A 15,558-nucleotide genomic window follows, 5' to 3' on the forward strand; every position below is an offset into this window, starting at 1 on the left:
CCTCCCTCCCTCCCTCTCCAAGAGGCAGGCAGTCATGCGGATGGAAACAGGAGTGGGCATCCGCTGTGCTGCACGAAGAAGAAAGTTCGAGGAAAGATGCACGAAGAGGAGGATGGCAGCAGGGACACGAGCTCCTGCGCAGCCTCGCGGATTTTGGCCGCGAGGTCGGTGGATGTGGCCGAGCTCGAGGGCAGCAAGGAGCAGGCCTCCAAGCTGTGCGGCTACTTGAACAAACTGTCCGGCAAGGGGCCTCTGAGGGGGTACAAGCCGAGGTGGTTCGTGTATGATCCGAGGAAATGTTATTTGTATTACTTCAAGACTCCCCAAGACGCACTGCCGCTCGGGCACATCGAGATAGGCGACGCGTGCTTCAGCTACGACGTGGAGGGGGACGAGGGTCAGTTTGAGATCCGCACAGCCGGGAAGGAGTTCCTCCTGAAGGTAGGAACTTTTTTTTTTTTTTTTTTTTCCCCCCTCAGCATGTGTGCAGCACAGCGCAGATCGTGCTGTTGTGCTGTCATTTGTCACTTCCTTTCTCGCTGTGGAAAGGCAGACACACCCATTTCTAACTTGACAGATTTGTTTTACAGCTTTGGCTTTTTAGTCTGGTACCTCAAAATGTTTCTGCTAACAGAGCTGCGATTTGACAACTCTTAAGAAGAAAAGAAACTCAATTATACATGTGGGTCATGTTTTGTTAGACAAGGAGCTTAATCAGCACACTACTCAGCTTGATTGCTTCATCGTCAGCCCTCTGTTTACATGTAGAGATCATTTTAGCACTGATTTAAATGCACATGAGCTCATCAGCCTTCTCTGCCTTTTGGAGAGCGGGTCACAGCATCTCATGTGACTGTTGTCTTTGGCTGTCATGTGACTGTGACTGAGTTGGTCCCAAGACAGGTGCCTCTGGTTTCACTCAGCCGGACATGCCCGCTAAAGTCTACATCAGTTTCTTTTTTTTTTTAAGCAGATGGTGTGAATAGTTAATACCAAACAGCTTGCGCCCAGCCCGAGGCTGGAACTGAGACTGAAACCAGCGTCTGCGCTCATTCACATGACCGAGCTGAATAGTAACCTGCTATTTAAAGAGCTTTGGGACTGTTTCATGTGTTTTATTTAACCCCACAGCTGTTATCATCTAGTAAAAGTGGATTTCTGTTAATAGTGATGTTTGAGTTGTCTTTTAACATTTGGATCCCTGATATAGGTCTTGTGAGTAACCTTATCTGTGTGAATGTGTGTGTGTGTGTGTGTGTGTGTGTGTTTGTGTTTACCCCAGGCCCCCAGCAGGCAGGTGATGCATTACTGGCTCCAGCAGTTACAGCAGAAACGTTGGGAGTACAGCAACACACGAGGGTCCGGTCAGAGAGACAGCTGGAGCTCCCCAACCTTGGCCTGCCCTCCGACCGGCCTCGTAAGCAAAGACAATGGTAGGGCAGGTACACACACACACACACACACACACACACACACACACACACTCATTTTCACTAATTTCCATCAAATCCAGGCACCAGCTGAAAGCGAACACCTGTATCTGATGGATTAATATTTACCCAAGTCATGTCATTGTGTTGCCATGTTCCTTCAGCATGTGGACAGGGCTGGGTCCAGCATTGATTCAATGATAAATCAACAAAGCGGACAAAAGAAATCAGCTCACATCGACTTTATCTGGGGTGTGTTTTATTTTAATGCACTCAGAGAAACAAAAATCTTACTGAGTGCACTGTTTGTTATTTTTAAGGTTCTCACAAGCATCTGCCGCTGTTAACATAATGCATCTCAGCAGCATTTACAATATAAACAAGATTTATATTTATACAGTGTAATATGTTAATAACTCTATCAGTAATGCTGGTGTTCCACTAACCAGCTTTATACACCAGCAAAATGCTGTTCACATTCAAGGTGTTGACCCTCGTGGAGTCAGACAGGTTAGTCACATGGTTTGACTGACAGAGAAGTTTAAAGTAAAAAAGTAAAAGTTTATAAGTATGTTTGTTGTTTCACTTGGATATGAGGCTGTTCTGAACCAGTTTCATAAAAAACAACCCTCACAGGTTTCACTCATTATTTGAGCAAACATTATTGTTTTAGGAGAACCTAAATTCTACGCTCATATAATTCCTATTAAATGTTGAATGCAACCATTACCAGCAAATATTTCATTAGTTTCAAACATCCCTGGTCATCCTGAAAAAGAAAAGGTGCAGTTCCTCTAGATTTGAAGCAAATAAGAGACTTTGAGACTCAGATTGATGCAAGTAACACAACAACTGTGTGTATTCCGGATCTTTAGGTCTGCTCACACTTGAGTGACAGTAAACTGACACTTGTTTTGACAGGTGTAGCTGAGCTGAAATGAAGTGTGAATGTGTCTTCCTTTTCCTGTCGCCGCATACACATAACAAATGTTTTTCTTTATAACATAATTTCTTGGTGTGTGTGTGAATAGCCACATGTTAAATAGCCATGTTATCACTGTATATCAATACCAATATACAGATACAATATTTAGTAAATGGTATTATAATACTTGATTTTGTCAACATTCGTCAGCCCCCATACAAGACAAAACATCTCAAATAGATCCTACAAAAAGTAGCTGGTTCTGAAAGTAAAGATATAGAATACAAAAGTGTTTTTCTGAATTTTTTTTTTCATATCTGGAGTTATTTCTCTGTGAGAAGTCCATGATCTTTGGTCCCTGAGCTATGATGAAATGAAGGAAAGATCAGCCAGGCTTGCATTATTGTCTCCTTCACTGGAATATTCCCTCCGGCTGTAAAGAGGACACATGTTGCTCTTTTTGCACAACTAGAAGAAGATTAATGACTAAGCTTTTCTTTACAGTTTAACCAAAGTGCTGCTGTAGACTATCATGTAGTAGCTACTGATTATAAAGGTTTAGACACAAACCATGTTGACTTCCCATCAACTAATTTGCTGCGTTAATTAAAGCTGTAACGGGTGTAGTGTAACAACAACTATGTGTCGGTGGCGGCAGGTTTCCCCCTCTGGAAATGTGGAGCTGCTTGGCTCTATTATAAAAAGTTCCCACACTGTTAAATTCACACAAAGAGGAACATTTATATTTAGCCCGCTCGGCTCTGAAATGCTACATTCTGTATTTTCTGATGGTTAGGGAGCCACAGACATCCACCCTGCTGTAAATAGCATTCTGGGCAACTCAAAATATTGCCTCGCTTTACTCTGGAATCCACACACAGTTATTTTTCCTCAGCAAACAATAGTTGCTGGTGTCCTGGGAAACAAGTGACATTATCAGTCATGCGATCATATTATTATGTTGTTCTAATAGGCTCTGTGTTTTATTCTTAGACGCGTTTGTCTTTGAGAAGCTGAGCGACAGCATGGAGAAGGTCCGCAGCGACTTTGCCATGGACACAGAAACAGATGGTGGGGGAATGGTGGGGATCCAGTCAGCCAGAGGGCCTTCTGCTGCATCCACAAACACCCTCAACTTCTCCCTCAGAAACTTTGGTACAGAAATCAGGTAAGCCTGAACGAAACCTTTCCGCACCCTCGTCGCATGATACCCACAGTTTTTTTCAAAATAGAGCGTATTTTCAAGTCTTTGTTTGGAGGCCCTGCTAAACAGGCACAACTAGTTTGTCTTCCATGTGCATCAATAGAGCTGTATTGAGGAAAGAGAATACGTCCTCAGGTTCTTCCCGATGTTGTCTGCAGTGGAGGAAACGGTTATAGCCATAGTTTGCTAGTGGCTGCTAGTATGCAGTCTTCAACAGTTCCCCTTCTGGGCCATACAACACATCCATTCAAATGATGCAACACACTGAAATGCTAAAAATGCAGCATTGGTTTGGACTTTGCTTTGTGTGGTGATAGAAAGAGAGTTCACTTTTAAAGGTGCACAGGAATCTTGGAGCATTTTGAGCTGCATTGCTGCCTACTTCTTATAGTATGTCTGTCTCCATACCAGTGTGCTCTGACTTTTTTATGATGATTTAGCATCTCGTATTTTAGAATGCGAAGGGTGTTTCCAGCAGATATAAAACTCACAGCAACTAGTTGTTTGTTGGTATTTTTGTCTCCAAACAAATTGCTAAATGATTCATACTAACTGAAATAGGGGCCAGTTAGGGACATAAGGTTTTATGATCAATTCAATTCACAATACTGGGTCCACAATATCATTTTCTTACTATTCTTTTAACAAAATTAGATTGAAAACAATTCATGGCTGAAAAAGATTGTCAGACAAATCTACAAAATATATTTTTCTTTATCAAATTATCGAATCTTAAGTAGGGTATAAAGTGTGCAAAACGTTGCATATTTTGGAATGAAACCTTGACACCACAATCAAAATCATGATTCATTTTTCATCTCACCAATTTGAATCTTACTGAGTTGTATTGCGATATCTTTACATTCCTTGGGCCAGTAGAACATCTTATCTGTAACTAACTGTTGCGTGTCTAAATATGTAAGTCGCTACAGTTATAACTTATGATCAGAAGCAGCTGAAGCTCAAGAATGTTATCAGTTGAAATATGATGTTTAAAGATGCTTTGGGTCACGGGTTCGAACAGATCTGTTATGGGGCTGCTGTAGATGGATACATGAATTAAAATGGAACAGTGTCTGTTCTGTCAGGTGGCCATAAGCCTAACAACTAAAGTACGTGACTTCATGCTGCTGCACAAAAATAGTTGCGTCTGAAGTGATCTCACATTCAGAAGTGTAAAAAACAATGAGTCTGTGTAGGCTTTTGTTTAGACACGACCCTGTCGATGTTCCATCGAAGAATGTCTTGTTAATTAGGGTTAGGGTTAGTTAGGCTCCCCCGTTTAGTTTAACATAGACATATCAAGGTCTTAGGTTGTAGAGCTTTATATAGCTTTTTATATATACAGCTGCAGTTCTGTTTCCAGGGCCTGCTGGGGAAAGTATAAAGGCCTCAACAAAGGTTTGTGCTAATGCTATTATTTACAAAGTAGCAGAGCATCGGTCTTCCATGCAGTTTGTCCTTGATCCCTGTGGTTTAGAAAAGCTTTTACATAGTAGCGGTCACTTAATATCCAGAAAACACTGAATCTCCACAGTCTCTGTCTTACTAACCCTCTTGTCTGGTCTGTTCTGTCAGGAACTCCATGTCTTATCTGCGGCCGGGAAGAGGAGGCGAGAACAGACGCAGTGTGTTTTACACTGGCAACAGCAGTGCAGAGGAATGGGAACTGGTCGATGCTCCACCCAAGGACTTCCCTGAACAGAAACATCATCCAGACACACACAGACGTATGTCCACTCCCTGCTGCCTTATTTTTCATTCGCTCAATACTATTACGAATGGACAATCAATGCATTTTTCTGCCTGCTTCAGCCCCCTGAAACACTTTAATAACTTATTAGTTCTTCATGTCTAGTATCTACAAGTACAATTTAAAACTATAGGTGGGGATAACAAGCCAATAAAAAGAAAAGTAATGCAGTTCTCTTCTCTCTCAGATTCCTTCGGATCAGCTTTTACTTTTGACTTTGTGCGAAACTCCGCGCGCCCCAAGAGGCCTTTGCTCCGAGAAATGAGGTTTGGGCGCAACGCTGACACTCGCAGTGCCGAGAACTCGCCAGTGGAGTGTAATGGAAGCAAATCTTTGGAGATGCAGCTTCGCCTCCAGAGCCAACAAGAAGAACTTAATCGCATGCAGCAGGAACAGACCAAACTCAGAGAAGAGCTCGCCAGTCAGAAGGTACAGTTATCCCTCATTACTTCACTCATTATTTCACCTAATGAAATGTCTTTTTTTTTTTTTTTAAAGAATACAAGTATATGGATTTTTAGTGTTATAGCTTCATGCAGAAAGAAAGATACTGGGAGGTGAAGAGTATACATTTAAACCTTGGATGTCATGGTTACATTGTGCCTAATGCACTGAAACACGAGGATGTGTAGCATTTTTAGTTCTGTTGGTCTACCACTTTTGTCCTGAATAATGTCAACCACTATCAGATGGTTTGCTATAAAAGTTGGTCCACACATTTAGGTCCAGAAACTTTACACAATTAACCATAAAACAGCTGGAGTGACTTCATAAGGTGTGAGTTATCCACAGTAAGGGAAATGCCAAGCTGACTGGAGTGATTTTGCTATCACTGTAGTTAATTCATCACAAGCCTGAGGTTTTGGTGACTGAACAGTTTGGTGTAATCCTGATGCTCTCACCAATACCGGAAGACAGCAAATGATTAGTCATGCTTGAGCAAGAAACAAGGAAACAGCAGTTCTGTTAACAACGCTCACAGCTGCGTCGTTCCTTTCTATTACTCTCTGTTCTTGTTTTAGTGTTTTAGAGACCAGCCTATCGGTCACAATGGTTTGCGATGTAAGCCAGATGAATATGATGTATGTGTGTGTATGCTTCCCCTGTGAAGTGGTTGACTGCCAGCTCAAAACTGTAACAGGAATTAACTGAGTCAGCTGGCTGTCTCTGTGTAAATGATGGTGGAAACACTCGGTCACTCCTGGCACTGTTCAGGTTCAAGTGGACCGGAGCTGACACTGTATTGTTAATGCTATTGATTTATGTCCTCCAGGTAATATTGGGCCTAGACTGAATTTGTTAGTCACATTATGCCTGTATTAAAGGGTAAGTTCATCCAAAATTGCAAAGAAAGATTTGTTTCCCACATGCTGTCCCTTGGTTATGGTGCTCAGTGTTTAAATATTACATTTGCAAAATGACAATGTCTGGGTTACACATTTTAATCCTCAGACCTGTCTGGGTTACACATTTTAATCCTCAGACCTGTCTGTGGACAGTTTTCTGAATTTTCTACCCTTGTTAGAAAATAGTTGCAGATGAAAACTGTGTGTTGTTGTCTGCATCCGTGTGACTATGTGCATGTGGGTGTATTTGTGTCACACACACATCAGTGTAAATGTGTGAGCCAAGTATTTGCACATTGGCCACATTTTCTCAGTGCAGAAGACTTAATGATGTACATAGCTATGGTAAACTTTTGTTCTTGAATTTCATGCTCTGTATTTACACGTAATTGGTTATCTGGGCATAGTGGTGGCTCTGTTACCTGTTACTGCTTAGGTCAGCATGAATTTGGCCTCTGTCAAACAGTGTGAACTAGCAGGGTTTCTCCTGGGAAATAATTTAGCCGAGATGGTAAGCCACCCGGATCCTTACACATCCTGATGTGTGCAATTTAGTAAGTACATAAAGGCCTGAAAAAAACGCCCGCTAAATATAATGGCTATTCTACATGTGATCATTTAAAGTTTTTAAACTATTTATGATGTTGGGCGGTCACAGCTGAAGTGACCCACTTTATTTTTATTTCCTCAGGGAAGTAGTTTTGTAGTTTGATTTGAAGAACAACAACAGGCTTTTTTTCTTTGTAACATTGTAAAACACAAGTTGTGTACAGTGTATTATTAGTTATAGAAAATAAAATCTTACTGTATGACTTTTCTTGTTAGTACAGAAGTTAATAACTTTACTCCGGGATGTAATTGCCTCCGAATCCAGCAATGTTAAGTGTAAAAAATTATGTAATATTCTTAAAATTCAAAATATGGTCAGTTGTTATACAAGTAAAAGCAAACAGAATATGCAGCTGTCCTTAAAGAGTGCAGCTTTTTTGTTGACTAGACAAACATTTATCAGCCCATCTCACGCCAAATAGATCCACCGATCCACTAGAGATGTGCCAAGTACACACACGTATTAAAGTGCAGTGGCAGCCATAGTACCTTACCAAGTAGTTTTTTTTGCTAAACATAACCAAAATGATACCTCGGAAAACTTTATTTTGAAACTGTAACTGGATGTTACATATGTGTGTATTACACACTGATACCAGGTTGCATTTATACCTTTGTGAATTTACCCCACAAGGTCAAAAAAATGTACATTGAATTCAACACATCAGTGTTTTCTGTGAACAGGCCCTGCAAGACTGTGTTGACCAAAAATTCCTCTTTACCCAAACCAGGAGCTTGTGAGACTTCTGCAGCAAACTCTGAGAACCTCCCAGTGTGACAGGCAGCCAGTGCGGCCACCAGCCCCAGCTCCAGATTCATCTGCACCTCCAGACCAGACTCAAGGTCCAGTAGTAACACAGGAAGAGAACACCCAGATGGAGGCCCTGCTTCAGGAAAAAGACGGACAGATCCAGTCCCTGTGTGGCCACATGGAGCGTCTTGCCTTGGAGAAGGAGAGTCTGCAACAAGAGCTGAAGGGCCTGAAAATAAAGGTGGGGGAGATAAACGACCAGCTGGGGATGCTGATGGAGACCATCCAGGCCAAGGATGAAGTCATCATAAAGCTGTCACAGGAGAGCTCGGAGCAGAGCGGCAATCACAGTGACGCCGGTTCACCGCCTCCCAACAAAGATCAGCAGGAGCTGGACATCCTCAAGGTACAGAGGGAAACACTTAGATATACAGTTGATAAGCTGATGAATATGAGCACTGGAAGCACTTATTCTGGTTGAATTTGTAATTGAATAAACATGTTCCTCCTTCTCTTTTCAGGACAGTCTTCAAGGCTACAAATCCCAGAACAAGTTCCTGAACAAAGAGATCCTGGAGCTGACAGTGTTACGTAGAAATTCAGAGAGTAGAGAAAAAGCTTTAGAAGCAAAGGTACTCGCTTGTGTTTCTCGGTTAATGTTGCATTACTCTGTTAATAGAAACAGGAAGTCTGAGTAGCTTTTAGGGGAAGTCCAGCTTTAACCTCAACTGGTGCCCCCTAAACCTAAAAAAATTCCAAATAGAAACAATGAATAACAAACGTTGATCTTGGTGTTGTCAGTTGCTGTAACAAAGATAAATGCTAATGTGTTTCTGTTATCTTTGCTGCAGTATACGGCCCTGGAGGCCAAGTTGTGTCAGGTGGAGAGTAAGTACCTGGTGCTGCTTCAAGAAGTGAAAACCCCGGTGTGTTCGTCTTCAGAGCAGAGCCAAACCCGTGAGGTCATTTCCAGATTATTAGAGGATGCACTGCAGGCAGAAAGCCCCGACCAACAAGAGCACCCCATCTTTAAACCAAATACTGTCAGGTATGGACTATGCCAAAAAGCCTTCATAAATAAAGGTTTTGTTCATTTTGAAAACTGTGTTAAATTTCTCTACTATGTTTTCATTTCAACTAATATAAGTTGCTACTTTGAGTAATTATACAGTATTTTAACATTCAAGCGTGTTTTGCAAAGATAAATGGCTAAATGTAAATGATATCACACCATGACACAATGAGAAATTTCAGGCACAGCTACACTGTAGTTAAATAGAAAAAGTCCACAAACAGGTCACTCCCTGCAACAGCCCTAGTGTTCCCTCAATAATAATAATAGACCCAAAGCAATGCAGTAACCAGACTTGTTTTACTTTTACTGCTTAATTAACAGCTGCAGCCAATTTATTTTGACTAGAACAACCAGCTCTGCTAATCGGTATTTCAGTCTCTATTGCTCTACCTTCTGTGCGGGCTCAGACATGTCCTCTGGAGCTCGTCAAAATGTATTTTTAGAAAATCAGGCAATTCCTAAGTGACATAACACTGAAGTCAGGTTGAGCAAATGTGGGTACCCCTAAAAATTTTAATAATGTTTGGAATGAATTGAACATCGCTGACTGATGATAATTTTCCTACATTTTCTCTCTGCCTTGATTTAATGTTAGTGAGTACGACGTGTTCGGCTTCAAGACTGTCCCCGAGGAGGAGGAAGAGGAGGAGAAGCTGGTTGCGAAGGTGAGAGCTCTGGAGCTGAAGTCCCTATCCATGACGGATCAGGAGGTGTCCGTCGGGGTGAAGTGGGAGAACTATCTGGCCAGCACTATGAACAGAGACCTGGTGCGCTCCCCTGAGCTCAAAGCCCTGATGCGCTGCGGTGTGCCCCACGAGCACCGATCCAAGGTGTGGCGCTGGTGTGTCTCCTTCCATGTCAAGAAGTTTCGGGACCACTTGGCGCCTGACTATTATGAGACCTTATTAAACGTTGCCCGGGACAAGCCTAACCCGGCCTCGAAGCAGATCGAGTTGGACTTGCTGCGTACTTTGCCCAACAACAAGCACTATGCCTCCCCAAGTGCAGGTGGCATCCAGAAACTCAGGAACGTCCTGATGGCCTTCTCCTGGAGGAATCCGGATATCGGCTACTGCCAGGGACTGAACAGGTACAGGACTTGTTCTACTGCTCTTTTCCCTCTCATCGTTTCTGCCTTGTAACCATTCATTTTTATTTCATGTAATTTCCTCAGGCTGGCAGCTATTGCCCTACTCTATCTGGACCAAGAGGACGCCTTCTGGAGCCTTATAGCCATTGTGGAAGTCTTCATGCCAAGAGACTATTACACCAAGACTCTGCTTGGCTCACAGGTAAACAAGCTCAAATGTTATATTCCAGCACTGGGAGACACTGGGACAAGTTCCTGCCCATCTGCAGATTTCTGTGGGGTCAGTGATGTCATATCCATGTGACTGAGGCTGCTGCTCATGACTGATCATAGAAAGAATGCAGCACAGTACTCAGCACTGGTTGCTTTCTTTCTCTCCTCTGCTGGATTTTGATCCCATGTTTTCTCCTGCTGTAAAAAAAAATAAAACAAATAATATAGTATTAATATTTGGTTGTGTCTGGGCAGGTTGACCAGCGTGTGTTCAAGGACCTGATGTGTGAGAAGCTACCGCGGCTTCATGCCCACTTTGAGCAGTACAAGGTAGACTTCTCCCTCATCACCTTCAACTGGTTCCTGGTGGTGTTTGTGGACAGTGTGGTGAGCGACATCCTCTTCAAGATCTGGGATGCCTTCCTGTTTGAAGGCCCGAAGGTAAGCGTAAGAGGAGAAAGTAAAACTGTGATCCCTCTAATGTCACGTAGACTGATTTCTGTCTGGACATGCTGACAGAGTTTTAAAAAAAAAAAAGAGAGATAAGGAGACCTTTGAAAATGTCGATGTAGCCATTCTGTTGTCTCCACAGATGGTATGTGTGATTAGTTGTCTGTGTAGTTAGAATTTATCTAGGCCTCTGTTAGACTGACATGGTTGAGTTTATGGCTATGCAAAGTTAAAGCTCCACTTCATATTATGTAATATTAACAGTGGATCAAATATATATGTGTAATTTGAAAATTACCACTCATAGTGAAACTGAAAATTGTTCTTTTTGCCTGCTTTAGCTTTGTTTTGCTCTCATAAACCTCACTTCCAACAGCAGAGGGCAGCTGTTTTCAGCAATAAAGATCTGATAAACTCACCATGTGCTGTTGAAGAAAGTCAAAACACCAAGTATACTGATGACTGAGATATTTTTTTCTCAGGAGACCAAAACACAACCAAAAGGAGTGTTAGTATTAGACTTACATTTACCAGGTGGAAACTAATGTGGACGATGTGTAAATAGCCAATGATTTGCTAACATATTAGCAACATATTTACTTTGTGGTTTTTAGTTTGTTGCGGAGTGCTGTCCCCAAGTTGCCAAAAGAAACAATGAATGCAGCATAAAACCTGCAATAAGTTATTATTGGCTAATTGGGGCAGTGGGAACGAGCTGTGGATACAACACTGACATGCTGTGTTACCACATCTTCAAAACTATCATGGCAAGCTTGTAAGCAAACTGTTTGTTGTTCAGATATCCAGCAGATATCAGTGACAGTAGCATGCATGTGGAGTCCTGTTTGTGTCCAATATTTACTTTTTTAGTTTTGCTTCTGTTGTCCACTATCTCCTGAGGGGAAAACATCTGTCTACTTAACTTCTAAATGCTATTCATTGGCTACTCTATAACTTTTTCCATCTGCCGTTTTGTTGCTGGGCAGATGGCCCGCAGTTAGTTTATAGAGTCATGGAAAAATGGAAGTCTGCTGTGGCTGAAACCACAGCATCAGAGCTCTGACAGTAAACCAAAACAGTGATGTTGTGGCCCGGAAAACCAACACGAGTTCAGAACATGCTGTGAAGCTTGTTGAGCTGAGGGGAAGTGTAAACTTAGGTGATAACTATCTGTGGCTTCATCACTAAGAGCAACCACTCTCACATACATCAAGGCTGCGTTCAGACTGCAGGTGGCCCAAAGTCCAGTTTTCTTTGCTTTGATATGTGACTGCAAATCACATTTGAATCTGGTGTTTTTCATTCCAATTTGGGCCACTTTCACCTCTGTACAGAATCAGCAGCCATTGCGCCACAAAAACCCATAATTAAAAATCTGGCCCCCCTTTTTTTCCCCTCACCCACACTCTCGTTATCACCCGCTCAAAGATTTGCTGGTTTCCACTGCACATCAACTTATAAATACTGATAAACGCTTACATTCACGCACATTCCTCTAAAAGTAATAAATTCTGCCTTCAGTCCTCTAAAGTGGCTTTGTGTGTCAGAGGGATGATGTGTTATGGTAAACGGTCACACGGGGAAACTCATGAGGCAGATTTGACGGCTTTGATCATTTTTTTTCTTTCTTTCTCCACAGATCATATTTCGCTTCGCCCTCGCTCTCTTCAAGTACAAAGAGGAAGAGTTTTTGAAGCTGCAGGATTCCACAGCCATCTTCAAATATCTTCGATACTTCACACAAACGATCCTGGATTCAAGGTACGGCAACTGCAGTTTGTGTTGGTATTTGCAATCATGCGTATAACAATGAGACCTCTGAAGATGGCGTGTCTGCAGGATCAGTCTCAGTCATAATAGTCTGAATGTTTGTACAAAGGAATACACAAAAGATCTTTTTCAAGGTTGTTTATTGCCATTTCCACATACAGGAATAAATACACAGGGATAAAATGTTATTTCTTGTGGCCCTCAACTTAAAACAAATATACAAAACAGGGCTTTTCTTTTCTTTCTCCCAGGAAGCTGATGAACATCGCCTTCATGGACATGAACCCGTTCCCCATGCGGCAAATTCAGAACCGCCGCTCCTTCCACCTGGAGAAAGTCCGCCTTGAGCTGACCGAGCTGGAGGCGATCAGGCAGACCTTCCTCAGGGAGAGAGAGACTAGTCAGGAAGGACGGAGCTTCGTCAGCGATGATGAGGAGGATAACTGACCTTAAGCTTGTCACATTTCCCAGCTGAAGTATGAAGAGATCACACCTCCACCACACCAGTGATGCGCTGCAGTTGTAAAGGGATTTTCAGTCAACTTTCTATAAATGTTGAGTGAAATCTGATCAAAAGACAAAAACTTTACAGGCCAAATGGGCTTTCTATCAGTATTCCTGCCATTTTTTTTTTTTTGTAAAAGCCTTATTTGTTGTATGCTTGTGTGTTTATCTTACAGCCAGAACAGTGTGCTTTGTCCATGGCTCTTCAACCTTCAATGCCAAGCTACACTCTTTCAGTCCGAATCAGTATTTTTGAAAACATGGCTGTGATCTTTTAAAAGGTTTCAACTTTATGCCTGTTGAAGGAATGATTGTATTTTATTTTTTTTAACTCTTGTTTTCATTTCTTTAGCTTTCTCTGTCCCCAGTTCCTTTCATAAAAGTCTTAAAAATGTTTAACTAAATATTTTTTTTTTATATATTTTCCACATTGCCACTCAACAACACATATTTTGTGTTTGATCCCTGTGTCTGCTCATGCACTTGAATCATCTATGCTGAAATTCAAATTCTGCTGAAAGTCTTAGAGCCTTCTGATCCCTAGGTCGTTTTTTAAGTTGAACATATCATTCCAGCCTCTAAGGAGCGTTTGTGCCTCGAAAGAACTCAAACAAAAGTCTACCATCAAACCTCAGATCAAAAACAAAACTGTCTCCCCATGTATTATCATTTGAGATAAAATAATTGGAGACACTAATTGAGCCATCATGCTAACGCTGTCAGTCAGTGCTGTAATGTTGGACATTCCAGTTTATCTGTCCATATTTGGCAGAGTTTCTTAATATTGTCAAGTTATTTTTATACTAAAATACCACTTAATTACTTAATGTTTCCCAAAGACCTGTCTGTTGTATACAAAAACTATCGTTTAACACATTTATTATGGACAATGTTTAAAATTGTCACTGACCAAATCAGTGGACCCCCTACAAATTACCTCATTATCTGACTATTTTATTGCAACTCTTCTGTGTATTAAGATATCTTATTTGCCCTAACAAAAATACCCCTGCCTGTGAGTATTGTGCTTAAGTGTAATGTTCTGTTTTCTTTTCGTAATGTTCTTGATTTTTCAAAAAAATAAGTTGGGATTGTTCAAAGGATTCAATTTCCCCCTGGCTAAAATCTATTTTGCAAGATTTACTGTACACACATAATGCTGGGATTACTTCTCTGAGCCCTGTCTGAAAATGCTGATGTATTTACATGAATTGTCCTCAGTGTGGCAGTATAACATTTGTCTAGCCAGTGTTTACACCAGTTCACTGGTACCCTCCACACGGTATGGTTTTATAGTTTATTATACTGTCGTTCAGCTTCGGATGAAGTGGCTGTGAAGTCAGTCTGTCAGAATGGTTGGTGTGTGAAAATGGAAATATGATTTGTTATCTATGAGGGAAGTATTTCAGGAGATTGCTAAACAAGTGTAGCAATACCTTTCTGTCTTCCACATCCAGGTACTTAAAGATGAAGTTCTTTGCTCTTTAACATTGTGACCATATTCTTTATTACACATGTTTACAATGTCTACTATGTAACAGACCAATATGGAAAAGTTAATATTCCACACATCCAAACTTGTTTAGAAAGAAACCATGTTTAGATTTGAGTAAAACTGATGTCTAAATGGGAATCCACAAGAGAGGAACAAGTTTTTTTTCTTCCACTTAGCCCCTTTCTTGTGTGCTGATATATTGTTTACAACTATATTGTTTGTTACAACTTTTAATTTCCTTTATTTTAATTGTACTTTGAGCTGTTTACAGAATCGACTACCTTCTTTCTGTTACAGTATTGTCCACCGTAGCATCACGCCTACGTTTTTGTTTGTTGGACCACCTGAGTTTGAACAAATGGCAGGATTATGGTTGTTTTGATGATGGAAATGTGAATGGAAGAAATGACCCGTGGAAGTAGAAATCTAATTAGTTTTTCATCATGAGAGCAGGTCTCTCTACTGATAAAAAAAATATGATCAGTTTAAGATTTTTTGGTCCACTCATTTTGTCAAAGGGCTCATACAGTAGGTTTTTAGTTTATACTCATATTTTAGTAAACAACTTCTGTTCTAAGGCTACTCTGTCGTCAGTCTGTTTGCTACATTGAATAAGCTACATTTAATCTTATCACCTTTTCTTTCATTTCTTCCATTCTTGCTTCTTCCAGCAATGTATTGCACAAGTGTAGCAGCAAGATGACTTCAGAATATTGTAGGGCACTTCACTTTTTTTGTATGCAAATCTCTATGATATCTTGTTCATTGTTAATCGGTATCATTTAATGATAAAACGTGTAAAGCTTTTATGTTACAGCATTAAGTATATGCCACTGTGATGTTTTTGTAATACCAATTCAAATTCAAATAAATAATTGCTCACTCAACGTGCTCTGTTTGGTAGGAGTTCATAAGAGAAAAACTGCTTGCTGTAAGATTTCTT

General features: G+C 41.1%; 1 protein-coding gene across 1 annotated transcript; it reads left to right on the top strand.

Moving 5' to 3' along the window:
* The first annotated feature begins 8 nt into the window (after positions 1 to 8).
* tbc1d2b (TBC1 domain family, member 2B) lies at positions 9 to 15,502 on the top strand. The gene is made up of 13 exons (XM_051381924.1): positions 9 to 441; positions 1,283 to 1,433; positions 3,349 to 3,523; positions 5,138 to 5,289; positions 5,500 to 5,741; positions 7,999 to 8,424; positions 8,540 to 8,650; positions 8,870 to 9,066; positions 9,689 to 10,183; positions 10,268 to 10,385; positions 10,652 to 10,837; positions 12,486 to 12,607; positions 12,868 to 15,502. The coding sequence occupies exons 1-13, from the start codon at positions 97 to 99 to the stop codon at positions 13,061 to 13,063; spliced, it is 2,916 nt and encodes a 971-aa protein (XP_051237884.1). The 5' UTR covers positions 9 to 96; the 3' UTR covers positions 13,064 to 15,502.
* Positions 15,503 to 15,558: the final 56 nt, after the last annotated feature.

The sequence above is a fragment of the Dicentrarchus labrax genome, unplaced genomic scaffold, assembly GCF_905237075.1.
Source record: "Dicentrarchus labrax unplaced genomic scaffold, dlabrax2021, whole genome shotgun sequence".
Lineage (NCBI taxonomy): Eukaryota > Metazoa > Chordata > Actinopteri > Moronidae > Dicentrarchus > Dicentrarchus labrax.